Raw genomic sequence first — 27,248 nt, forward strand, 5'->3', positions numbered from 1 at the left:
TGAAGTTGAACTCACCATAACTGTATAGTACACAGCTCTGTTGTTATCCACTTATTAGCCTGTAGAGTTTATAAGGGACCCACGCATTTCTGGGTCCCTGTGTAAGCCGCTCTATCCTCCATGACCAGGTATAATTCCAATCCTTTAGCCCTTATTCATGAAAATAACCAAACTCCTAAATCATTATTGATCCTTTTAGGTTTTTAGTTGATCTTCTGTCTGACTGCGAGCTTTGCGCCTTGAGCAAAGCGTGCGTCATCGCGCGCCTTCATCTGCTGTGACAGGTACACCCCGTAACCTCGTGAGGATTCTGGACATCGGTATCACAGATACAAAAATATGAATTGGCCTAAATGACAATATAGTAAAGAGATTTATTTTCCTACTTAAGTGAAGGGGTTCTTGGAGTGTTGGTCTCGGTATTGCATATTGAAAACAGTATATCTCTTCATTTGAGTGTCAAAATGACACAAAAAAACATTCATTATGTATATAATGTGTGGCCGAATCAGGATAAAAAGAGATGAAAGACAAAAATGGTTACATAAACCATCATTTATTTAACTGATTTTACTTTTACTGAGTCAAATACTCACCCATTCATAGCACTTTTAAAATACTCTTTTTTTGTGCTAATACAATATTCAAGATATCAGCAGAACTGATAAAATTACATTAAACAAGTGTCTAAACTTTTGAGTTCCAAACCAGGTTCACCATTAGCTCCTGAATCCCAAACTAATTGATTAACGTTATATTAATGTTATTGTAAAAAAAACAAAAAAAAAACATGTGCTGCAATAAATAAAAGAATTCAACAGTTAAGTAATTAGTTTTTGTCTGTAATGAGTCTTTAGAATTCTAAATTCAACCTTCTATGACTCAATTCTTATACTGCCAGAACAAATACCTAAAAAATTGCCCAGAACACCTCGGGAGGTGTTCTGGGCATGTCCCACAGGAAGGAGGCCCCGGGGAAAACCCATGACATGCTGGAGACACTCGGGGTCCCCCTGGAAGAGCTGGAGGACGTGTCTGGGGTGAAGGAAGTCTGGGAGTCCCTGCTTAGACTTAGGCCCAAGATAAGCGGAAGAAAATGAATGGATGGATGGATAGTTATAAGAACAGTTAATTTGAAGTTAAAAGTTAAACCAACAATCAAATCTCATCTGTTATGCATGTAGGCATATTTGAGCCTTCAACAGCCACTGTTTTAAAGCTCTTGAACAGGGCTGTCAAATTCAAATTCTCAGAGGGCCAAAATTAAAAACTGTGACTAAGTCATGGACCAAACTAAATATTTATTGAAAAATTTCAACAACATCTGCATGTCTCTCTATTTTTCTCTTTCGAGATATGTAATGTTAAACCTTTTCTTATTAAAATAAATGTATAATAAGAGTTTTGCTTTAACATTGAATCTAGAACAAGTATAACATAAAATAAAAACACAATTTTAAATAAAAAAAATAAAGTCTCTATAGCCTATCTGTAGCCGGCAGACCAGCTCTAATACATATTTGAGATGATCTCGTGGCCAAATATAATTATATCGCGGGCCAAATTTGGCCCCCGGTCCTGAGTTTGACATGCCTGTTCTAGAAAATGGTGCCAGTGTTGACAGCTCTTGTATATGAACAGGTACTGTGTTCCACATCTGACCTACTCCAGAAACAAAAGAAAGTAGTCCAAAAGCACCTCTCCTAAACCGCACTGAGCAGTCAGAAGCTGCTAGAAGCTGCTTTTGATGTCACAAACTGCTTTAGAGGATCAAATCAAATCAAATCAAACTTTATTTATAAAGCACTTTTCATACAAAATGCAACACAAAGTGCTTTACAGTGATTAAAAACAGTCCCGCATTTCCAACCACCCAACCACCCACCCACCAACCCAACCCCCGCACCCCCAACCCCACATAGTCAAACAACCCAAACACACACTCACATACACACAAGCATGCACACACACACACACACACTCACACTCACACGCTAAAATACATAACCGGACACAATAAAATGTGAGGCTGAATACAGGCGAACCAGTTGAGAAAGCACCATCAGAGGAGCCGTCTGCACCGGGAGCAGAGAGACGTCCACCACCACCAGGAACCACCACAGGGTCCAGGGGAGAGATGAAGCCCGGGCACCTGAGGCCCAAGCACCATCCCTCCACCAGGAGCCCACATGACAGACCCAGCAGCCACAGCTGACCTCCACTCCCGATGCAGAGGCTCCTACAGAGGAGACACTGGAAATCCTAAAAAATATGCCTAAGATAAATAAATATAGTAAAATGTGTACAATAAAAACAAGTAAAAGTATAAGATTTCAATCAAAAGCTAAGCTAAAAAGGTGGGTCTTGAGCCTACTCTTAAAAACATGAACGTTCTCTGCAGCCCTGAGCTCCTCCGGCAGGCAGTTCCATAGACGAGGGCCATAGTGCTGAAAAGACGCCTCTCCATGATGGAGATGAAGTGAGATTGTTAAAAACTTTGTATAGGCTACTGGAATTCAATCAGCATATTGGATTGTGTTATTTGAACAAATAATTACAGTTAAAGACTTTCAAATGGGCAAAATGCATAGTTTGTGTTAGGACTAACGAGCTGATTCCGCATCATGCATCTCCGCTGTACTGCGCCACACATGCAGATGTGTAATCATGCACATGTAGCAAATGAAGCCATTCCACATCCCGCGTATGTACTGCACCGGAGCTCCACCCTCCTCCAAAAAATTTACAGGCCAAGTCTAGTTTCTTCTGTGGCAGTGTCTGGCCTTAACAATCTCTACAGCCTGGAATGCTCCAAACAGGAAAGAGAACATGAATTACATCTGGAGTTTTGAAGTACATAGACTCACACAAACTTTATTTTCACCAGATTACTGATTATAGATGTTTTTACTGTTGTTGCTTTGATAGTTGGGATCAGTAGACTGTTGACTTTACTGAAACATAGTGATGTAAAATCATTCATTCACACAACACCTTAATGCATTATGATCCTCATGAGCCAAAGAGCAGTAGTGATTTGCACTCCTGCTTTTGAACAAATAGTTCATTTGGTTTTAAATAGGGACCTTTCACTTCTGGTCTCTGTGCATGCTCTGTTAGAGCTCCTCCTGCGCCATCAGACACTATCCAGTGGCATGGCACAAAGGAGCATTAAAATATAGTGCATGTTCTTCTGTCAAAATTAATAATTAATTGTTATTAAATATGAATTAATAATAGTGTTTGAACTGAAGTGTTTGTGTTTTGTTTTGATGTTATTTTCCTCCTATTTTCCTACATGCAAGTACATGTAAATCCACATACAAATGACAAAATTTACCACCACAACATGCAAAATTCCTAGTTTTATTACTTGACAGCATCCCTTGCATATGTGCTGTCCTGGTATTTATCAAAAACCCAGTAAATATGGCACTAAAAGATTAAATATCTGATTAACTCAACCACAGAGAACACACAGAACCCTAATATTCTGGAGTAAAACAGTCATGTGATGCTTTGGAGTTTAGAAAAAATTGTTGTTAAACATTACAAAATTTATAATTAAGCAAATTAGACTTTAAGAAAGGGATTATGCAGTATTTTTTATGCCAGCCTATGTGCAGTTCTCAGCTCCAGTGTTAAATTAGACTTTGTTCCGTATCCAGAAATATTAGCCCTGTTGGTGTTAGTAATCTGGCAAAGTTTCATGCTTGTACCATAAAAGAGAACTATTTTGGTTTTAACAGCTCCACTAAGAGAAGAACAATAAAAAAATAAAGGGAACTTTAAACTATGATGTACATTAGAATATAGTTCACATTGTTCTGTCAAAATAAATCATTCATATTTATTTACTATAAATTAATAATAGTGTTTGAATTGAAGTTATATGTGTTTTGTTTTGGTGTGTTATTTTCCTACAAGACTATTTTTACAGCAAGTACATGTAAATCTACACACAAATGACAAATTTAACTACCACAATGCAGTGATAAATATGTAAAACTCACACTTTTATTATGCACTGACCTCCGGTCACCCACTGCAGGCCTCCAGCACTCAAGCAGCATACTGAAGGTGCACATGTAGAAGATACCTTAAAAAAAGCATTCAAGTTCAGCCTGTGGTTAGCTATTCACTGATTTTATGAGGAGCTCTGGGGCTTACATGAATAACATTTTATTTGTATTGTGCTTGTATTGCTTAATTGCAATTTGTAATGAGTTGACTAAGAAAAATAGATGATAACCCCTTTAATTTGTTAAATGAATGTTTATACTGTTAGGAAAAGGGCTTCATTGCACAAACATTATCCCTACATTGTGGGGAGGGAAACTAAGTGCTAACAAGCGTAAACTAGCATGTTTTAGGAGGGATCTTTTGGTTTGTAAACATGGAGAATGCAGAAGAAATGACAGGTTCAGCTGAAGTCAATCTCGGAACTGTCGGTCTGTACAATCACAGAATCTGTGGGGGCAATACAGCTACTTTGGTAAATGCCAGTGGAGGCAGGCCAGCGGACCCCACTCGGGAACAGCATGGAGACCTAACAAAGCTGTGGATGATCCAATGACCAAGTGTTTAGACAAGTAAAGCGACAGACACAGCTCAGTGGATGTCTAATAACCATAACTATGTATAACCATAACTTCCCTAAGAAATGGTCAAACAAACTGACTGAGAGAACTGAGAAGCAATGATCTGATAAGCCTTGTGTATTTAGTAAAACAAATAAGTGTAGGCCGACATTCATTGTAAATGTCAAGTGCACAATGTACAAGTGAAATGGAAACACCTTACTGCATTTTTAACTCATCAAATTTCTGTATTGTTCAAATAATAATCAAATAGACAATAGAGTGACAACAGTTAGGGCAGAAAAGTTTGTTGAAAAAGGCATTGTAATTCTGGCTACATTTGTATGCACACACAGGAATATAATCAGTTTATTTAACACACTTTGGACAGAGTTGTTGGAGGCAGCAGATCTACAAAGATTAGTACGAACCACACATAACAGTTGTTGATATTATCATGTTGTTGATATTATCAGTTGTTGTTATCAGTTGTTATTGTCATGTTATCAAGAAGTAACAGTATTTCAGTCAGTTGCCCTCTTCTTTGAGTGCATAATAATCAGCCCTTAAGTTTCTATTAAGTAAGTAAGTAAGGAGCTCTTAAGCTGTTTGTTCTTCTGACTGTTGTATAATGCTTCTTCCTCTTGACCATGAAGCATAACTGGCAATTTACATTCACAAAAACATGGATATTTTCAAGATAAAGGATAAAAATGTTAATATATGTTCCCCATGCATTCTAAAAAAACAAGACTTTTGTTGTCAAATTACACAAATACAGATTTACATATGAAATTTTAAAATACAGTAAATATAAAATGAATTTAGGCTATGAACAAGAGGTTGGGTAAGGAAATACAGTACAAAGGTATAAATTGTATATATTCTAATTGTAGCTGTAGTGCTGCTGCTTGGGTCCTTTACAGGAAGTACTAGCACATACGTCCTGTAATGTGCTCAGGTCTCTGCACTGGCTTTCTGTGGCTCAGAGAATAGACTTTAAAGTAGCTCTGCTTTTTTACAAATCTCTCCATGGCCGAACACCAAAGTACATCTCTGACAAGTCAGAACTAATGCAGCTAAAAGCAGCCTTCTTGAAAATGTGAGACAGGCCTTTAATTTAACAGTGATTAAATCCCTCTGAAAAAGGCACATGCTTATTTTTACCAGGCCATTATATCATAATTTCATGACTGTTAAGCTTTTTCATCAAATGTCACTCCAAAATACACCTACCCTTATCATTCATTATCAGTTCAATCGATTCATTATTCAGTTGTCATCTCTAGTTCATTTTAACTTTATAGGAATCTAAATAACTGGGCCACTGACTCCATTTCACTTACCTTAACCTTCAAACCACATTGCATTATTTAGTGTTACTGGAAGGATCATGCATTAGATTAAAATAAAAAAATTGTATATAATAATATTAATACAATAATTTTTACACCACAAGCCAATGCAAAGGTAACTACTGTCTTTGTAAGGATAATGTTTGCATTATAAAGCGGACATTTTTTTTGTTAATGAGTAAATGTTGTGCTTTCCCCCATAGAGTATCTTGTGAACGAATGAAAAATCATTTTGTGAGCTAATAATAATTAACTATTTTTATTTCACATGAAACTCTGAAGTAAACCAGTAAGTTATCCACACTCGGCTGGTCCACCCAAGTTTCACTTTTCCATATGAAGAAAGCTGTTCTAAAGATGTGCACACACCTGAATATGAATGCATGTGAATATTAACAATGTGCTAAAGGGTTTGTGAGAGATATGGACAAGATAGACAGATTTACATAAATAAATTATATATTTAAATACCTTCTTCCTCCTTCCTTGGTATGAAAATCAGGAGCCAAGCCTTGGAATTTATAGACTAGAGCCACTTGCTACCAAATTCTAATGATTGTGGACAGGCAGTGTTAAAAACTTCTGTTGGTAAGAAATTTGATGATTGAAGTTTTATTTTTTGTCTAAATGATGGATGACCAGATGATACGCGACCCAACTAGACCAGATCTTCTGTCAGAGAAAGTTCTGCAAGGACCTGTCTGTATTCCAGGATCAATATATGAAGTACATTGCCGTGGCACTGAGTTACATTATGTTTAAAAGTTTACTTTAAGTCTGGTTTTAATCCACTGGAGCAAAAGACAAAAATCTGCTAGACAAAGGAGCTCTATGTTGTCCTTAATGTGGTTGCACTAAATAATTGTTAATAATAAAGTTGAAAGTTATGACACGACACCCTATTGCCTGGGATCCAAAATACACATTTTTTCAACACTTTATGAGGACGTGAGTTTGGTCACCAGTGAATCTTGATTGACAGGTGTATGAGCGTGTCTAAGTGTGTATGGCTGCTTAGGAGCAAAATAAAAAAGGGAAAATATCACAGGGGACTGACACCATCACAGATTTCTGTAGAATCAATTAGCGAAGCACTAAACTAAGGATGCAGGATCGTGTTTGGCTCTGACTCGAGATGCAACAAAGGGTGTGGTGACCAGACTGGACTGATGTCCCTCTGTATAAATAACACGGCGAGCCATCACTCTGGATTTGGCAAGCTAGGGACGCCATCAGAATTTCCCCAATATCAATGTCCAGCTTTGCTTAAAAACATTTTGGAGAGAGTTCTGGACCACTGTAAGTATCCAGACATTTTATTATAAAATATTATTTAATCTGAACACAATTACTATATAGATGTAACAAAATAAATGTAGAGTGGAGACAACATTACATGGTAAAATTGAATTCCTCCATTTTCAACATCAGATACAAGATAGAACTTACCTGACATTACCATAGAATAATGTGCATTTAACTGTACATGCATTGTACATTGAATAGATGTTGATTATATTTTACTTCTGTTAAATCAGATGTCTGCTCTGACAAATGTTCTCCTTGTGGGCTTCCTGCTGCACAGTGAGTGGTTGCTAAGAACAGCTTGATTATTAATAAATGCAATTTGTAAAATTCATTTGAAACTATGCCTTTATACCTTTTTATATAGGTTCCCATTGTCTTGGCTTTAGTAACTCTGTGCCACAACAAGTGGAGACTGTGCGTGGATCCTGTTTGAGAATGCCCTGCTCCTTTACAGTATCAGATACGTATAATTCAAGTGTGAACAGTGAATGCAAAGCTCTGTGGCAAAAATGCCATCAGTTTACTAAGTGTACAATTCACAAGACCAACAACAGGAGACTTAACCAAGAATAACTGCACCACAACAGTGCATAACATCACTAAGGAGCAGGGGCTTCAAGTTTACTTCAGACTGAACTGTGTCAATGTAAAATACAACTATGCAGATAAAAAACTGAAGATTGTTGTGAATGGTCTCTCCCACATTTTATTAGACAACAAAAGTAAAAACTGTTTAATCGAGATTATTGATTGCTATTTTTTTCTTCCAGAAGTTCCACCTGCACCTACACTGACTCCGTCCTCTGTGAGTGTGAGTGAGGGGCAGTCAGTGAGTGTGCAGTGCTCTGTTCCTGTCCCGTGTCTGTCTCTCTCCCTCCCACTCTGACATGGAGCCCTGTCCTGGGGGACATTCAGGAGACTCTGCAGGAGCAACCGGACAAGACATATGTCAAAGTGTCCACTCTCAACCTTCACTGCTTCTGACCCAAAAGCCAACTTATCATGTTCAGCAGTCTACAACAGGGAAGATGGGACTACTGTTTCAAGTGCTGTTGCAACAGCTCAGATCACATGTGAGTTTGTCCTAAATATTTGTTTTTATACTTTTGTCTAATGGCTATATGTTTTGTTTGTCTTTTTTCCAGCAATGTAAAAAATGCACTTAACTATCTTTGTCTTCTGTGTGTGCAGGTACCCAGTGTGATACATTTTATATGTTTCTGCCACAAAGCATAAAAGCTCTGCAGGGATCATGCGTGACAATACCCTGTTCATTTCAAGTAAAGGAGGAATATAAAACCTATCTCCACAGTGGATGTAAAGCTGTATGGATAGATAATAGTAGCAGTACACTTTTGGATCCAACACAAGAAACAGGAGATTTAACCCAGCAAAACTGCACCACAACCTTTCATGGCATTGGTCCTCAACACAATCAAAAACATTTTCTCAGAGTGGAATGTAACAATCTACTGGAGTATACATTTAACGAGGCAGGGGTGAATATACAAGTCCTAGGTATGGCTTTGATCACATAAAATCCTATCTACTAATATATTTTACAATATCTACTATTATTTGCAAAAGTATTTTGTTGATTTTGATTGTGTTTCAGAAATCCCATCCACCCCTACCCTGACTCCGCCCTCTGTGAGTGTGAGTGAGGGGCAGTCAGTGAGTGTGCAGTGCTCTGCTCCTGTCCCGTGTCTGTCTCTCCCTCCCACTCTGACATGGAGCCCTGTCCTGGGGGACATTCAGGAGACTCTGCAGGAGCAACCGGACAAGACCTATGTCAAAGTGTCCACTCTCAACTTCACTGCTTCTGAGCCAAATACAAATTTAACATGCTCTGCAGTCCACAGCAGGGAAAATGGCACACATGTGTTGTCTTCTAGTGCACAGATCACGGTTGATATTACATGTGAGTTGTCTTAAATATATATTTTTAAGCCATTTTATAAGACATATGCCATTTTTTCATGTTAAAATGAAGATTATGTGTATCTTTGAACAGCAGAAAATTTGAAAAGTGATAATTCTATGAAATGTATTGTGATTAACATAGACATTGTTAAGTTCTTGCGACTCTGGATTTATAACATCAACATTTAGTTTGAACATAATTGATGGAGCAAATACAAATGGGAAGAATATCACACCTTCTCTATTTATATCTTTCACAGATCCATCAAGAAACACCAGAGTGACAGTGAGTCCCTCTGGTCCAGTGACAGAACACAGTAATATTATATTAAACTGCAGCAGTGATGCCAACCCAGCTGTACAGCACTACCACTGGTATAAAACTGATGGAGGAACTCACACTCTGATCGGAAACTCATCTGTTTTAAACATGAAAGCCTCCAGAGATACTACTGCTATTTTCTGTGTGGCTCAGAATGAACTTGGGACTGAGAACTCTACTGTCACTCATTTACACATCCACTGTATGCATTTCTTCATATGTTTTTATTTTAAAAGTTCACATGTTGTATAATGTGTGTGTTTAATTTATTTTATTGTTGCAGATCCACCTGGAAACACTAAAATGACAGTCACCCCCTCTGGTCCAGTGACAGAACACAGTTATATTATGTTAAACTGCAGCAGTGACGCCAACCCAAGTGTCTTCCTCTGGTATAAAACTGATGGAGGAACTCACACTCTGATCGGAAACTCATCTGTTTTAAACATAAAAGCCTCCAGAGATACTACTGCTATTTTCTGTCAAGTTCAAAATCATCTGGGAACTGATCATTCTGTTGTAAAACAGCTGGATGTACAGTGTATGTTTCAAACTTATTTTATATATGGCAGGGGTGTCAAACATAAGGCCCAAGGGCCGGATCCGGCCCTTCAAGACCTTTAATCTGGCCCTTGTCTGATTTTTTACTAAAATATTTTAATTATATTTTATATTAAAATATTGGTAATTTTCTGCGTTGCTTAGCATAGCAGTGTCTCCAGCGTGTCTGTGCGTGGCCGCCTCCCACCAGAGCAGCACAACTGAAGACTTGCTTCTTTCCAAACGCTCTTAAAGGAACGATCGTTTTGACTGTTGACCATGACACTCTCATCAGCAAAATAACAAAAATGACAAAAGTGGAGCCGAGTGCAGGATTTTCCAAGAAAAATTTACTTATTTCTATTTGCATACAAGTTCATGTTAAAATGTTGTGTTGAAATTGCATTTTTCTTAAAGTTTCAGGTTGTTCAAAATATAATAATATTTTGTAAAAGAAAGAATTAATCAATTAAAAAAGATTTCTGTAATAGATTTGCATTTAATATATTACAAATATTTTAATTTATTACTGTTTTTGGGGTATATATGTCATGAGTTTTCTGATCCGGCCCCTTTGGAATCAAAGTAGGTTGGATACGGCCCCCGGACCAAAATGAGTTTGACACCCCTGTTATATGGTCAAATTAATTATTATTTATTCTGTCATCTACAGTCCCTCCACAGATCGTGAGCTCTTCAAACTGCTCTGGAGACTCAGTCAAGATAAGCTGTGTGTGTGAGACTGAGGGGAACCCCATTCCCCTGATACAGTGGAGTTTCCCTCAAACATCCTCCAACCACTTCATCAGCAGTGAGCCTCTGAGTGACAAAACTCTAAGAAGTGTCCTCACTGTTATTAAACCTCAGTGGAGAGATCCAGTCACTTTGGTCTGTCACAGCAACAACTCTGTGGGATCTGACACACAGACCTTTGAAATTGTGCATAACTCTCCTGAAAAGCAGAATGGTTAGTTGTTTCTGGTGATGGTAGTTTTTCTTGTGGTGTCATAATATAACATATAACTGATAAAATAAATCAGGTTCAGTATCTATAAATATAAAATGTTTTTGTGCTCCAAACATTCCTTATGTCCTAACTTAGTTTTGTTTTTCTAATGACTTTTAGGACAAGAAGATGTGGTCACTCCATTGTTAATCGCATCAACTGTCATTCTGATGGTGCTGGTGTTGGTGCTTCTCTGTATGATCAGGTACTTCTTACCACTCACAGTTGTTATGGATTAGCATCTCAGTTTTTCCATTTTATTTCTGTGTATACACTGCATTCCATGGGGAAAATGTTTTTGGGCTGCAGAGAATTTATTGCTGTTGCATCAAAAACTGGCCAACTCATAAGATTGCTTCAAATAGCAATACCCTAACAAGATTTTAGACATGTGACCTATATGCCACCGTCAGCCTTACTGGTTCTACTCCAAATGTCAAATGTCAACTCCAAATAAAATATGCATAAACTGCTCAAATATCTGTGCTGTCCCAATTTTTACTGTCAGCTGTGGTGCAAGTCTTTGTAGAATAACAAATTCCATCATACCAAAGTACTGCTGCATTTAAAAATGCAAATTTGGCTTCTTTGCAGCGAGATACTCATTAAATGCTAACAAGTCTTTAGCATTTGCGATTAGCATACAAGTCCAATATAATGGACTTTAAGAAATCTAACACCTGAAAGATGTCTGGTAAGTGTCTGAAACTTTCCTTGTGCATGGTATCAGTGGGTATCAGTGCTCGATTAAATAAGAATTCAGTTTTTGAGTTATTTTGAGCTTCTAGTAGCTTCCTGTTTAGATTGATAACAGTCTCTGTCCGTCATACGTCTGTCATGGAAAAGCTGTTCAGAGTGACTGAAACTTTCCTTGTGCATGGTATCAGTAGGTATCAGTGTTTGACTAAATAACAATTCAGTTTTTGAGTTATTTTGAGCTTCTAGTAGCTTCCTGTTTAGATTGATAACAGTCTCTGTCCGTCATACCTCTGTCATGGAAAAGCTGTTCAGAGCCTCCATATCTACACTGACTGTCCTGCATGACATTATTTGACAAAAAAAAAACAACTATGTATTTCACTCAACATTTGCAAACTATTTTTGCTTGTATAAAAAGCAAAGTAGAGAGACTAAACACACACCACCTTCTGTAGAAAAAGTATGGCTCCGATCAACCATATTCAAATCAAATTCAGTTCTGTCACAAACGTGATGTGATGGACGTTGGTATAAACCGAGAGATCCATGGCCATGACACATTTAAACGGTTCCTGGCTACAGGGAATTACATCTACATCCCTGAAGAATTTCAACAATTGTTGTTTATTGTGTTCATGTAAATTTTGTGTTTTCAGAATCCTGATTGTTCGGCATAATAAGAGTCGTCTATCTTCTCCAGAGACCAAACAACAGTCACCAGAGGACCAAGAGAAAAAATGAATGAATGAGATCCGTGGTAGCGTAGAGTAGCTTGGTTTTTTCATGTGGTCAGTAACCTATCTCTAAAAAGTAATCATAATAATAATCTGTTTTATTTGCATTGCACTTTTCTATACGCTCAAAGATGCTGCACAGCGTACTACTTTAAAATACTAATAAAAAGGCAAATAGAAGTTAGTAGTATTGTTATAGTTATAGTACTATGTAACTTTTCTAATGGGGGCTACTGGCTTTTTGCCATGGATATATTATTGCTTTACAACAACTGTTTCAGTGTGGCATAAAATGTATCTATCTTACATACAAAGGAGTTTTTTTCTCAAAATGACCTTGAAAAACATGAATTCTTAATGTGAGAAATTGTGACATTACACTAGGGAATTCATAACTGTTCCCTAGAAAAACTTCTTTCATCTACACAGAAATTATTATCTGACCACTTAAAAATATAAGAAAACACCTTTATTTTCTGTTGAATTAATATTTAAAGTATCTGAAAAAAGTGTGTTTCTCGAATAGTGGAATTCTCTACTTCCTCTAATTTTCAACATATTTTTCAACTGTAGTAAAACTATCATTTATATTTACAATAGTTATAATCCCACCAAATTAAGTCAAATTTAGAGAATCATAAAAATCTGTTGTATGCACTTTAACAACAGAACTGACATAATGGACCTCTGGTTTGGCTTCAGACAAGTCACAGATATATAACTGAATAACTGTTTTTAAAGGACCGACCAGACCCCAGTGCTAATCATGTAGGATGCATGTATTTTCATATCAAACACCTGTTAATCCTCATGTTTTATGATAAATAACCTGATGATCTAAATATAAATAAGTAAAATATGAAAACACTGTGTGACTCGTGTGTTCTTAAGTGTGCAATGTGCTCTAATAAACAGGCAGCCGATTTCTACTTCGTGTTATTTGTGGATGTAAGGATAGCTCCATTATTTATTTAGTTGGAGTTCATATAGTTAAATGAAATATTTGCAGTCTACATTGTACAGTTTAGTGGTTTAAACAACATTATGTGCATTTCTGTGAGTTTGTTTATCATAAGCTACAGTTCACTTGGGCTAGTTTCTAATGTCTGTGAACATCAATCCAATAATCAAACACATAGTCACATGTTTACATCGTTTATTGGTTAAGAAGAAACTGAGTTTGTATTCTTTAAGACGTTCAGTGTGGAACCATTCACTAGGGCAGAGGGAAACTAGTGTTAATGAGCTATTATTTTCTCTAAAACATCCCATTTATCCGTGGTAGCAGTTTGGTAGTGATTTCAGATGTCCCTGAGAAGGTGTTTTCCAGTAGTTCTGATGGCTGGTTCTTGATATTTTATGAATATGAAGAGAAGATCAATTAGCTCAGAAGATCACTGACAATTTGTATCTACTGCCATTGAATGAAGCAGAATGTTTTCACCCATGGGCAGAGACAAGGCACAACAGCAACAGTGCTCTATGCTGAAGACATCGATTGCCCAGCGGTTCTCAAACTTTTTTTTTCTGTCAACCCACTTTTTCTAATTGGTTACCTCTCTTGACACAACGCTCAGTTTTTGTTTTTTTTTTTTTTTTTTTTACTTTTCGGCAATGCTGACTGACGCTTAGTGAAATTCATGTAATTAGGCCTGAGCGCCAAGAATGGCATAGGGCCTATTGTGATTGTTCATTATAACATGGGAAAGAGAGGCGTTACAGTTTAAAAGAAAACCCACCTGGTGCAGCTTTACTTATGTGTGGCAAGACCGGCTTTGAGGGTCTAGGCTGCGGGTGCTCTTACCTGGCGTTCCGTGGCGCTGCGCTGGTGGGCTGTTTAAGCGCTCCCTTCTCAGTCGTTCCCCCTTTTGGCTCACACGCTCTTCCGGGCCTCTCCTTGTGGCCGCTCTGTCCTCCAGCTCAGGTAACTTCCACTTCATAAATTCCATGCCCGTTACATCCAAATTTCCGATCACGTTTCCTTTTAGTGCCGCTGCTTGGCTGCTGTTTGGCCGCTGTTTGGCCGGTGCTTCTCACCACATCAGTCCCTCGCTCCTCCGAATCACGGAGCACCTAGGGTGCGTTCTCATCTCCGCTGATAAGGTAATGCACGCCCGATACTCCTCCACTCATTCATCCATGCCCATACTCTTACCGGTGTCTCCCTTTAGCTCCACGGGTGAGCCGGGTGAGCCGAGTGAGTCCCTCGCCATTGCGCTCGGCTGTGCGCCGCCGTGTCCCTTAAACCGCGGCGGCAGGTAACCAAAACCCTACTATCACGTGCTACCTGTGCCAAACCACTCTCTTCTGTGTAGAGTTGCCTTTGATTCAGTTTGGGGATTGCGCACTGTCACTTCCAACCACGGTATGTGTTTAGCCCAGATCCTTGCACTGCAGGCTCAGAATTTAATGCCAGAATTTAATTTTCTAGGTGTCAGCGGGGGCCTGCAGCGGCGTGAGCACACCGCCTCTGCTGTTTTGTTTTATCTTTGCTTTACGTTTGTTTGCTGTTTTGCTGTGTTCTGTTTTGTTTTACGTTTGTTTAGCTGTTTTGTTTTGCTTTATTTTGTTTTGCTTTAGTTTTGCTTCATTGTTTTGTTTGTTTTGTTTCACTGCTGTTTTTACTTTAGTTTTTCTTCGGGTTTTGGGGTTTTGTTTTGTATTTTCAATATTGTGTACTTGTTCTCCCACTGTAGTGTTTTACTGTTTGCCTATTTTTATGGATGTAGCTACTTTTAAACAACTTAAATCTGTCTTTTAAAATAGAAAGAAATAAAGATTTTGTAAAAGATGGAACCTGGCTCCCTCTCCCTCGATGATATGCTTACCTGTGTGCCTTACATTTAGACTTTATTTGCCCAAACTAGATTTGGGGTGGCGTTGTTGCAGCAACTTATTATAAAACTTAACATTTTCCGGAGTGTTGAACCCTTCGGTTGCCACATATGCATAATTGTCAATGTAAATAATTTCCACAAATAACCTATTAGTCACCACATTTTAATGTCTGATAACAGAAGCATTCCTATAGTCCAGTCATATTGCACCATGACACACGGGGCGTGACTTTTTTCCCCCATGTCTTTGTCTGTTTACTCAGTTTGCATAGTCTTTGGAATCATTAACTGGCTGCACCACTGACACATGTAGTAAAACACTTGCCTCAGTATGACCTTTGTTGTTATTTGCATGCGAGTCCTGTGCAGAGGTGTGGTGGGAGGCTAGAGTCTGACTCAGACTTCAGTTTCCACATCCTTCTGTCACAAATATGACTTGTCAAAGTGAGTCACTGTGATGGAGCTGAAAGCAGAGCGTACAAGGCCAATGCTGTCATTTTGAACCCTGTCACATTTTATAAGATAAGGTAAGTTTATTTTTTACTTTGTGATGAATGTGAATAGTTAGTTTAAGTAGGATACAAGAAAGCCTGTGACATCAGTCCTTCCCTTGGCCTGTTTGGCCAATATTTTTAATGCAGAACCATCTTTAAGTCAAGACGATCTCACTGGCTCAAGATAATATCTCATGGCCACAAGATAATTTTGAATTGTATATATATTTTTTCCCTCTTATGTTATCTCGAAGGTTCCTTTGATTTATGTTTTTTTTTGTTTTTTTTTTTGTTTTTTACTGGATTGGATCTAGTGGTGTTTAAATGTGCCGTTTGGTGAGACTCCAACAAAATGGATCACCATAAGCCTTGATGTGGCCCTGCTTAATTCCCAGTGGTTGGCTGCTTTTGCACTTGTGACTACCTGGCGCACACACTGAGCAGTTTTGGAAACTTTTTTTTTTTCAGAGGAAAAACTCCAGCTAAGCCGTAAGCCTCGATCCTCATAAAAGCGCCTGAGGCACAATGCAGCATCTCCCTCTACTTGGAATGGGACAAATCCTGGTCCCTGGTGCACTTATGAACTTGTGCAGTGGGAAGCTTCGAGCTTTTGCTCTTTGGCTATAGCAGGGTTTAGTTTGAAATGTGCTTGTTTTGTGAGGAGAAAACGAGTCGAGTATGCTTAGGAGATGCTGCACTGTGCAGAGTAAGCTTAAAGTTTGTAGCGTCTGTCTCCGCTTCTGTCTCAGTCATGGTAATATAAAGGCTAATATTTTCATTTCCCTGTGTTTGTGAGTTAACGCGCACTTTCCTGTCTGTCTTCTCCTGAAACTCTTTATTCAAATGTTTTTCATAAAGCACCCGTTCTGCACTCAGAGCACCTCCTCACCATGAACAGGTGAGACACCCACAGTCTGAGCTGTCAGAGGGAGATTTAAGACACAACACACTGAAGTCCATAAATATCCAATCAATTAATTTACTTTAAGTGTGTAGATTTGTTACTGGCACAATTATATACAGTCTATGAGCACAGTGGATAAAAAGTTTGCCTCCCCCAACACAAAAGTCAAACTTCACCTGTGCTTTCTCTTAACATTAGAATTTCATAGAAATCTACAGAAAGAATGAATGAAAAATGTACTTTAGAAATCAGAGCCGACTTCAAAGCCTAGGTATTAGCATTACACTTTTTTATCAAATCTTGTTATATTATATTACATTTTAAAATCAGTTCATAACTCAACAGGTCTATTCTCCTTTTGAGTTGGTCTAATGGATATTTACTGTCAAAAAACCAGCACTAAAAACCTGCTGTATTTCCTCTCGTGCAGATTGAAAATGGAGGAGGTCAAGTCTGAAGTCATCCTGTCAGTCTACATCCTCACCTTCCTGATGGGACTTCCAGCAAACCTGTTAGCCCTGTATGCTTTCAGTGCCAAGATCCAGAGCCGGCCTCTGCCCATGGACATCCTGCTGCTGCACTTGACAGTATCCGACCTGCTCTTCCTCTGCGTGCTCCCGCTGAAGATGCACGAGGCGGCTTCTGGGATGACCTGGACCCTGCCGGTTGTACTCTGCTCCTTGACTTCCTTCATTTTCTTCTGCACCATCTACACCAGCTCGCTCCTGCTCACGGCCATCAGCCTGGTGAGATACGTGGCTGTGGCATTGCCTGTTGCCTACCGCAGACTGCATCGGCCTCTTTACGCCATCTTGTGCGGTGTGCTTATCTGGATCATTTCAGCGGCTCATTGTAGCATCGTCTTTATTGCCCAACACCACCCGTCTCTGTCCCAGAACTCCTCCATGTGCTATGAAGCCTTCTCACCCAAGCAGCTGCAGGTACATACAATTATTTTTGTTTTGCCTGTGCTGAGTAGTATAGATCTTGTTTGCCTGGCAAATCCAGAATAATGTCTCTCTGTTTTTCTCTACAGAGCAAGGTCTCCCCTACCATTATATTGACAGGGCTCAACAGCGCCCCCTGCTCTGCCACAGATAGGTGATTAGTGCCACAAATAACTGTGACATTAATCATCTATCGCTAAAACAAGAGTCTTTTCAAAATTCGCTACACTACTCCATTAGAAACCACTGTGTTAATATTTAAGTCCAGTCTATCATTCCCAGTGATCGTACTATTTTTCAGCAAACACAACATGGACAGACGAAGAAACTGAAGCTCATTTAATTCAATAAAAAACGCCCAAACTTCATACAACACTTAAAGTAGGCTATTTTACTGCCATTTAATAGATTTAAATAAGTACATGGCAATTTAATTATGATATCAGTCTGGTAACCAGTCCTTGAATCAGATTCAGTTTATACCATCCAATCAGATGAGGTCACAAGTCATCCTTCATTTTAGGCAAATTCAAAAATATGTCACCAGTTTAACAGAATTTAGTGCATCACTCATTTATTCCCCAGAAATCCACAATGTTTTTCAGTCTTATAGTTTCCTTTTAAGAAGCCATATATGTTTTGGACTGATCATGTGTGTCTCTAATTGCATAACCCACCTGTCACGCTCATCTGAACTCAGGGAGATTTTCTGGTGCTCAGACTCACATCTTCTCAAGTATTGTAAAAGTGTGTATTCTGGATTCCAGGGTCTTGTAGTCTGTCAAATGTACTAAAATATGTAGGGATGTGTAGAGGTGGAAGAGTGCAAAATGATAATGATAATTTTCAATTGTTTTAATAAAAAAAGTAATGTATTTCCAAATCTCCTCAGATCCTGTTGCCAGTGCGCCTGGAGATGTTCTTTGTCCTGTGCTTGATTCCTCTGCTCATCTGTGTGTTCTGTTACCTGCGCTGCATCTACCTGCTGTACAGCCTGCCCCGGATGTCCCCCCAGCAGAAGCACAAGGCCATCGGCATGGCTCTGGGGACTCTGGCCGTGTTCCTGGTGTGCATGCTGCCCTATAACATCACTCACCTCCTGGGATACATCAAGGGCCAGAGCCCGGTATGGAGGTATTACACACTGCTCCTGTCCACCCTTAACACCTGTCTGGATCCAATCATTTTCTACTTCTCGTCCTCAGCCTTCCGAAGCAGGATCAAGAAGTCTGTGTTGTTCCGGAAAAATGAGCTGCACATTTCTGTCATAGAGAACCCACGTAATGCCTCAGCTTCTTAAAGCCCTTTACAGAGGGAGAACCCAGTTCTCTGCAGACATGATCTACTAGCACAAGACAAAGAGCAAGAATCCTATGAACATTGTCATTGTTCTAAAATGCAGTCCTTTTAAAATAATTTATACTGTTTCTATTTTAGTTCAAATGTGTAAATGTTTTTTTCAACATGTGTGCTGCAGTTCCACTTTGGCCCAGGTCACCCTTAAAGAGATTTTGATTAATGTTTTGTTTTGTTTTTCACCTGGTTAAATAAAGATGAATACATATATAAATCTGGCAATCTGAATATAGGTGTTGCCACTCGTATTGCTTGCCAGTTGTTGTTGTTTTATTTTTTACTTTTCTCTGACACTTTTTGAGATGAAAATAGGGGAAAGCTATCACTATTGTCATGCTGAGTCAAAACTCCACCCACCTTTGAAGACGTGCTCCATGGCACATCATATAAAGCTGGGTTGTTGAAACAATATGAGTACATTTTATACTTACCAACTCACTGCGTGACGATAAATGTATTTTAAAATCTCTACACTGTACCTGTCTTTCACAGCATTTACTAATATTTCAGGGAATCTTAAACAAATAGATAAACATGCAGTCATGTTGTGGTATTACATTTATGCAAAAGATTATGGCTTTGCTGTCTGCAAATGCTCATCTGTCTATCTATAGTGATGGGACAGTATTTTGTATGGACTGTGATGTTTAAAAACTGAAGCATTTTGGTTGAAAAAAGTACATATAAGGACATGGGCAAATTAGAATGTATTCCCTCTAAGTGTGAAAACATGAATTTCTGTCCATGAAAGGGGCACTACTACCTCAATGTAAATTATTGTGGCACATAGAAAAACATTGTTAATAAAACAAAATTTAAAAAAGTGAATAGCTATTAATTAGGAATTAATAAGTCTGAATTGAAGTTATGGGTTTTGTTTTGGTGTGTTATTTTCCTACAGGACTTATTTTACAGCAAGTACATGTAAATCTACACACAAATGACAAGTCGAACCACCACAACGCAGTGATACGTATGCAAAACTCCCAGTTTTATTATTTGACAGCATCCTTTGCTTTACATGTGACCTCCTGGTCATTCACCGCGGGCCAGCCACCCTCCGGCACTCATGCATTCTGTAGGCGCACATGTAGAAGATACCTGTGAAAAAGCATTCAAGTTCAGCCAGTGTTTTTGACACCTGTGGGTAGCTGTTAATAGGGGGTGGAATGTTTTCATGAGATGAGACATGAGATTAGGTCCATGAGACCGAGACAAGATTTTAGCATATCTATTCAGTTCTCTGCAAAGTTTATCCTTTTACCCCATCCAGATATAAACACATGTAAAAGCTTATGGCAGTTTTGTCCTGTGAGATCTTGTGGCACAAGCTCTTGTCTCACCCCTGGCTATCAACTGATCTTACGAGTGTTGGGGTTTATGAATAATAACACTTTAATTGCACTGTGCTTCACAAGCTGGCCAACTTTTTCACAGTCATATCTCACAGTCTTTGTGTGCACCATCAGGCTCACCATTCAGTCACACACCAAATCCACACCCATAAATTGTGTTTCCCAAGAACAACCATAACAGCATGCACAGGTTGATATTTGAGTCAAGACTGGACACTGTAATAACAGTCTCTGCTGCCCCTCATAGTGCAGTTATTGAACTAATGCAATGTTTTGGCCGTTCTTCAGTCAGTGATGGGAAAATTTATTTAGTTACAGAATGAATTTAAATATATTTTGTAATGTACTCTGATACATGGACCAATCAGAGCTCTGTATTCTGAATATTTGGAATACTTTTATGTTGATTTGTATTATATTATAGTGAGAAAACGTGTCATATAATTACAAAAAACTTTTTTGTTTTTGTTGCATGCATTAATTTATGTCTGAAAATATGCAAAAAAAACAAACAAACAAACAAAAAAAAACACACATATGCACTCACTGCAAGAGCTATGTTTCAGTTTTTTTAAACTAATACTATGCAGTTCAAAGCCAGAATTACATGATGAAGTACTGCCCTTGTATTCTTTTTAATTTAGTAAAGTAAATGTATTCTGAATGCCACTGATAGCTATACAAATATTTCTGTAAATGATCTGGTTATTAGGTAATACAATATACGAGCATTTTTACATTTTGAACTAACCTGCAAAGAATGTCATGAGCAGAGCCACCCAGCCTAGTATGTAAGACCAGGAGAAACGCCAGTCCCCAAAGCGCTTGCCCAGGAAGTTCACCGTCACTCCGGTGTAAATGGCCATTGCAAGCAAAACAAAGAGGGCTGCAAATAAAGACATATCAACAGAATTAAAAATGGACTGCTATTAAGGGGCCTCTACCCAATTTTCCATGTATTTGAGCATTTTCTTGTCTGAGAATCAGGAATTGTACGTTTAGCATTCTAGTGTTTGTTTTAAAGAACAAATATCATGCATTATTTACATTGTTATTGGCTATTAAACATGTCCTTGCATACCCTGCACAAAGTCTTTATCTATGACATAACAATTCTAAGACTTCCCTGAAAACCAGCATGAATGATGAACTTCAGGTATGTTTTTAATGAGGGAACAATGTTATAATATGGTTAAGTCTATTTCGAATAATATGTGTTCTTTAAGACAGTAAAATCAGCTATAAGTGATAACAAAGGGCACAGTGGACTCCATGTAATGCTCCAGGATGTGCTGGATTGGAATACTCACTGGAAACAAAGAACATGATCCCAGCGGCGAATGAGCGGTTGAATCTCTCGAAGGCAGAGAAGTGGGCAAAGGAGAGGATGCCCGCGATGATGCCCGCAAAGCATGACATGGCAGACAGGATCATGAAGGCACGTGTTGCATTCCAATACGCTGCACACAAATACATACAGGTTTCATATAACATTGTAACACATCTTCAGGCCAATAATATTTAATACAGATGCGGGTTAGGTAAAATGAATATCGATAAAATGCAGTTCTTTGTTGCAATATAGCATGGGCTAATATTCAGATAAAATATTACAAGTGGAATTGTTTTTGACAGTTGAACGCAATTGATTTGTCTCTTTGATTTTTGGCTTTTCTTTTAACAAACATATGGCTAGTCAGTAACAGAAATGATCAGGTTCCATATTTGGGAATTTACCTTTCTGATATTTTATGACAATGTAAACAATTGCTGGGTTTCAGATGACATTACACCATTCTATAGGCCACAGGTGTCAAACATACGGCCCGGGGGCCAGATCCGGCCCTCCAAGATCTTTAATCTGGCCCTCGGCTGATTTTCTACAAAAATATTTCAATTATTAAACTATTATTAACTATTATTATTGTAGTTATACTATTATTGGTAATTTTCTGCGGTGCTGAGCAGAGCAGCGTCTCCAGCGTCTCTGTACGTGGCCCCTCCCACCAGAGCAGCACAAATGAAGACTTGTCTCTTTCCAAACTCTCTTAAACGACGATCGTTTTGACTGTTGACCGTGACACCCTCATCAACAAAATGTCCAACACGAGAAAAGTGGAGCAGAGTGCAGGATTTTCCAACAAAAATGGACTTATTCCTATTTACATACAAGTTAATGTTAAAACATTGTGTTGAAATTACATTTTTCTTAAAGTTTCAGGTTGTTTATAATATTATAATATTTTGTAAAAGAAAGAGTTCATCAATTAAAACAGATTTCTGTAATAGATTTGTGTTTCTCTGCACAAATATTTGAACTTATTGTTATTTTTGGGGTATATATACCATTAGTTTTCTGATCCGGCCCCTTTGGGATTAGAGTAGGTTGGACACGGCCCCTGGACCAAAATGAGTTTGACACCCCTGCTATAGGCCAATAATATTTAAAGGGACAGTTTGAAATTTTGGGCACAGGGTCTCATTTCCTAGTGAGCCAGAGTGCTGTAGATGTGTGGAGACACTTTTTGAAATAATCCATCGAGTCCTTGTATTTGCAGAGGTCACTGGTGCTAGGCTAGTGCATGTCAATGGCCATAGTTAGCCTGCTACTAAAAACAGTCTTACCCACTCCACAAAGCACCCAAAGCAAATCTATTATTACACCAGACTGTCGATGTAAATGTCTGTGTCAATGGAATAATTTTAGAAGTAAAACTAACCTTGTGTCACATGAATTGTCACATGTTTAGGGACTATTTTCTCAGCATCAGCGGCATTTTACTCTGCTCGAGTTAGTTGTGATGATATGAACGTAGCCATATCTGGATCAGGCTTCTTCGTATGCTCTATGTGTCACTATGGCAGCTGCAGGTAAACAAACTATTACAGAGCCGATAAGACAGGTGCCAGGTGATATCAGTCCGCCGCTGCCAAGTTTTCTATCACAAAGTACAACTCTCTGCTACTGTTCAGACATAAATCCTTCAAATGCAACGTTGGTTTTACTTCTAAAATTATTCTATCGACACAGACATTTACAGACAGTCTGGCGTAATAATAGATTTTTTTGGGGTGTTTTGTGGAGTGGGTAAGACTGTTTTTAATGACAGGCTAACTATGGCCATTGACATGCACTAGCCTAGCACCAGCGACCTCTGCAAATACAAGAACTCGATGGATTATTTCAAAAAGTGTCTCCACAGGTCTCCCAACACTCTGGCTCACTAGGAAATGAGGTCCTATATCCAAAATTCTGAACTGGTAGGTAAAATATATATTGTTATTGTTTGCTCTAATCACTAATCGAAATAGTAAGTTTCCCCATTATTGAATAGTCATCTTAAGATATTTCATGGCAAAGAACAATTTAAAAAAATAGATAAAACTGCAAAACTTTAGGGGGCAGAAGTGCTACTTGGATGTGAAGAGATTGTGATTGTGGAAAAATTGTCAGTATAGGGACCAGTCAAAGACAAAGTAGAAAAAGCAGAGGCACTCAAAAAGTAAATAATAATAATAATAATAATTATTATTATTATTACCACATGGCAAATAAAGTTAAAGTAAAAATAGGAAAAACTGTCTATTGTCCCTATTTGGAACTATGTCAACATCATGTTCTAGAATCTGAAAACTGAAACTTAAATAATTTCCTTTGTGGGTCAATAAAGTTTGTCCAAGTTTAAGTCTAAGTTTACCAATAAGTAACGAGACTTCTTTGCTGTACAAGGTTTTGATTAAGGAACTAAAGCCCACCAGACACTACAGGATAATTTGTCCTATTTAAACCCTGATTACATTTCTCAACAAGTTTGTGATTTTTAATTCTCTGCTCTTCTCATGTGTGCGGTGTTAAAGCTGCTCTTTCATATCGTAACCATAAAACCACAGCTACTGCACCAGCCAATAAAAAAACCCAGGAAATAGTGAAAATAATATTGCGACTATATTACTCACCTCATGTAAAGTTAAACTGTAGCATTTCATCCCTATCAGAATTTCTCCTCTGCAAATAATGACACCCAGCCCACAAAACAGCACTATTAATCCAGTTCGAAGTGTTCTTTAAAAAGTAAAAAGGCAAAAGCAGATCCTCAAGTGTGTCTGTTTACATAAATCTACTCAGCACAGATCTGAGTGAAGCTGCTACAGTGACTCTACATCCAGTCTTCTGTGCATCAAAAGCATTTATCTGAACTGTTGCATCACATTTCACAAATAATAATAAAACCATTTTGATTTGCATCTAAATTTAAAGTGCTATACTCAGATATTTTGAACAGTTTAGGGTCTCAAAGTGAGTTGCTTAACTGCAGACAGTCACTAGCTGTTGTGTATGGTTTCATCCTCGTGTCTGTAATGTGCGCTTTTTGATGCATCTTTAAAAAATCGTTTAAGACTGACAAATCCTGTAGTGTGTGGCGGGCTTTAAATGGAATGGATACATTTGTAAATATTGGGCTTTGATTGACAGGTGTTTTAGCCAATCAGAGACATGCAAGGTCCGTCTGTATCAACCATGGCTTCTTACGAGGGAAAATGTCATTAAAATAAAATGAAATTATTTGAACATTTGAGTTTTTTGCACCACTCCTACTACATGTAATGGTTTTTTTTTTTTTTTTTTTTTTTTCATTTACTGTGTCTATAATTTGAAAATACCAGATTCTGTGCATTATCCTTCCACTGACTTTAACTTCAAATTATAAATCAGATGTTACGTCACAGCATTTACTATTTAAAGTACTCTTACTTGAGCAGTAGTTTTCCTACATAAATTATTACCCTAACTTGAGTAACTTCTTGGGGTACTACTTTGGGGTACTACCGTGCATTGTGTAACTTTTCTGCTGAAGGATCCATTAAATACTTTTCCCATAGAGATTTTATGGCTTTGTCTGGAATGGATCCCAATATGATATTAAACCTTTCTATCTTCATGGAGACTAAACCAGACCAAGTTACAGGTCATATCTGTGGGGTCACAAGCCTGCACACAGTCAGAATCATAGACTGTATAAAGAAGTGGACTAAGCGAGCGTGACGTCACTCATAGCGTTCAGCTCCAGTCAAATGAAGCTCACGATACTAGCAGTTATAGGAGGGAATTTGGAACCAGGATCTAAATTACGGATAGGATTTTTTAAATGGCCGAGATAGCGGTAAAAAAACAAAAAAACAAAACAGGATCATGCAGTGGGTTAATATGAACACTTAAAGGCCAAAATGACGAGGCTCACAGCAGCAGTTACAGAGAGGGGTCACAATATTCTAATGTAAGTCCACGGGAGTCAGGGTCAGAAGGAGCCGGAATGCGAACTACCAGTTTGGAAAACAGGCAGCGACTAGTACTTTATATGTCCATTTATATATACAGGCTATGGTCAGAATGCCTCTTTTTGTAATTACCTTTAAGCTATAAATCCTTGAAAACATGTAAGGTAGAGCTGTTTAATGTCACACTGTGGAACATTCCAGACAGAGCAACGACAAGAGACAAGCAGATGACAGACCCCCAACCAAAAAATTTACATAGTGCACTTTGACTACAACGTTTGGCTACTCTACCTACCTCTGCTGTGATGTCCCGCAGTATGGCTTTATTACACTTACCAATGCTGTCAGTCTGCATGTAGCACTTGCCGGACATGCAGTACCTCCACAGGCCCTGGTGAGCGAAGCTGCCCGAGAGCCTGTACTGCATCCAGTAATCTGTGGCTGTGGAGACTACCAGCAGGATGTTCCCCACTATGGCACAGAACAGGCCCCCTCCCATGAAGCTGTACATCATGAGTGACGTGATGACTGCCAAGATGCGACGCACTGCAAAGACGAAAAACATATCCAAACACATTTTATTCATATAGCACAACAAACAGCACAAGAAAACAATAAAAGGTATTGCTGGGTTTCAGATGATGTCAAGTTCAATGATCAGGTTCAATATTTGTGTATTTACCTTTTGAATATTTCATGGCAAAGTGCAATGTAATCAATAGAAAAATCTGTCTCTTGCCCACATCTGAGAGTAAGACCTCACATTCTTGAATCTGAAAACCACCAATAATTGCTAAAACCTGTGTCCTAAAACCAATCCTAAAACAATAGAGTATAAAATGAAATAACAGCAAAACACAAATAAGTAAAATAAATAAAAATAAATCACACAACTCAAGCAGTGTTAAAAGCCAGAGAATAAAAGTGGGTCTTAAGATGAGACTTAAAATAGGATTAGGATTGAAAGGGTTACTATTGATACTTAGAACATCATGCTGGGGGTGTTCTACGTTTATCTCTATTGGCGGCATGTTAGATATCACTGTGACACAACACAAACATTAACAAACACAGACAAAAAAGTGTTAAGATTGTCTGAAAATTCAAGAAAAATATGTAACACATTCTCAAGAGCCTGTTATCAGCGTCTGTGGTACTGTTTAGACGTTTGATTTTCAACAAAAAAGTGAGAGACACTAACTGCTGGCTAATGCTGACAAACTTGTGACAGTAATTTAATGTCTGAGAGACTTGTTTAAAAAGTGAGTTCTTTCTCTGTTATAATAAAACTCAGATTAAAGTCTAACTTGACTAACAGAGATTTAGACAAAGAAGTGCCTAAAGTTAGCGCGTGCAAAGTATCATTTGCATTGCACTGTTAAAATGTTCTGTTTATACAATATGCAAAGGCTGTTGAAAGCACCACGATTCTCTCTTTTATTTAATGCATTATCTGAACACACATTCTGTTAAGAAATAACACTGAAATGGTTATACTTAATGACAAAAATCTTAATAAGCCTTATTCAATATGAATGAAGGCTTAATTTCATCATGAACAAATAGTTTATTATGATGATTCAAGTTAAGAGTTAAACTGCCAATCAGATA

At 38.2% G+C, this 27,248-nt stretch overlaps 3 protein-coding genes across 6 annotated transcripts; 2 read left to right on the forward strand and 1 right to left on the reverse strand.

The window, feature by feature from the left end:
• The first annotated feature begins 8,197 nt into the window (after positions 1 to 8,197).
• LOC129411743 (myelin-associated glycoprotein-like) lies at positions 8,198 to 12,683 on the forward strand. Its single transcript, XM_055163445.1, has 8 exons — positions 8,198 to 8,316; positions 8,435 to 8,761; positions 8,859 to 9,164; positions 9,427 to 9,690; positions 9,772 to 9,969; positions 10,702 to 10,995; positions 11,155 to 11,239; positions 12,390 to 12,683. The coding sequence occupies exons 2-8, from the start codon at positions 8,458 to 8,460 to the stop codon at positions 12,472 to 12,474; spliced, it is 1,536 nt and encodes a 511-aa protein (XP_055019420.1). The 5' UTR covers positions 8,198 to 8,316; positions 8,435 to 8,457; the 3' UTR covers positions 12,475 to 12,683.
• A 3,003-nt stretch (positions 12,684 to 15,686) lies between these two features.
• Positions 15,687 to 19,636, forward strand: LOC110162446 (free fatty acid receptor 2-like). Of its 4 annotated transcripts, none has more exons than XM_055163827.1 (5): positions 15,687 to 15,831; positions 16,657 to 16,696; positions 17,133 to 17,643; positions 18,542 to 18,775; positions 18,855 to 19,636. In XM_055163827.1, exons 2-5 carry the CDS (start codon positions 16,689 to 16,691, stop codon positions 18,918 to 18,920), a joined length of 819 nt encoding a protein of 272 aa, XP_055019802.1. In that variant the 5' UTR covers positions 15,687 to 15,831; positions 16,657 to 16,688; the 3' UTR covers positions 18,921 to 19,636. The 4 variants fall into 4 exon arrangements, with proteins under 4 accessions (XP_055019802.1, XP_055019803.1, XP_055019801.1 ...); XM_055163828.1 differs by having other exon boundaries at positions 18,542 to 18,783; positions 18,855 to 19,635; XM_055163826.1 differs by having other exon boundaries at positions 18,542 to 19,635.
• A 408-nt stretch (positions 19,637 to 20,044) lies between these two features.
• On the reverse strand, positions 20,045 to 26,151 carry lim2.5 (lens intrinsic membrane protein 2.5). The gene is made up of 4 exons (XM_020927351.1): positions 25,974 to 26,151; positions 21,671 to 21,820; positions 21,112 to 21,246; positions 20,045 to 20,106 (listed from the first exon to the last, which is right to left on the reverse strand). Exons 1-4 carry the CDS (start codon positions 26,149 to 26,151, stop codon positions 20,045 to 20,047), a joined length of 525 nt encoding a protein of 174 aa, XP_020783010.1.
• Positions 26,152 to 27,248: the final 1,097 nt, after the last annotated feature.

This window comes from Boleophthalmus pectinirostris, unplaced genomic scaffold (genome assembly GCF_026225935.1).
Source record: "Boleophthalmus pectinirostris isolate CB_2022bp ecotype Guang Dong unplaced genomic scaffold, ASM2622593v1 HiC_scaffold_6, whole genome shotgun sequence".
Taxonomy (NCBI): Eukaryota; Metazoa; Chordata; class Actinopteri; order Gobiiformes; family Gobiidae; genus Boleophthalmus; species Boleophthalmus pectinirostris.

Excerpts from the sequence above, each read along its gene's own strand:
- lim2.5 (XM_020927351.1), bottom strand. The coding sequence starts at position 26,151 with ATGATGTACAGCTTCATGGGAGGGGGCCTGTTCTGTGCCATAGTGGGG. Across the intron at positions 21,821-25,973 it reads CATGCAGACTGACAGCATTG|CGTATTGGAATGCAACACGT; the intron begins GTAAGTGTAATA and ends ATTTGTGTGCAG. Across the intron at positions 20,107-21,111 it reads GCTCATGACATTCTTTGCAG|GTATCTTCTACATGTGCGCC; the intron begins GTTAGTTCAAAA and ends GCTTTTTCACAG.
- LOC129411743 (XM_055163445.1), top strand. The coding sequence starts at position 8,458 with ATGTTTCTGCCACAAAGCATAAAAGCTCTGCAGGGATCATGCGTGACA. Across the intron at positions 9,165-9,426 it reads GATCACGGTTGATATTACAT|ATCCATCAAGAAACACCAGA; the intron begins GTGAGTTGTCTT and ends TATCTTTCACAG. Across the intron at positions 9,970-10,701 it reads AGATACTACTGCTATTTTCT|TCCCTCCACAGATCGTGAGC; the intron begins GTCAAGTTCAAA and ends TGTCATCTACAG.
- LOC110162446 (XM_055163826.1), top strand. Across the intron at positions 17,644-18,541 it reads TCTCACCCAAGCAGCTGCAG|ATCCTGTTGCCAGTGCGCCT; the intron begins GTACATACAATT and ends AAATCTCCTCAG.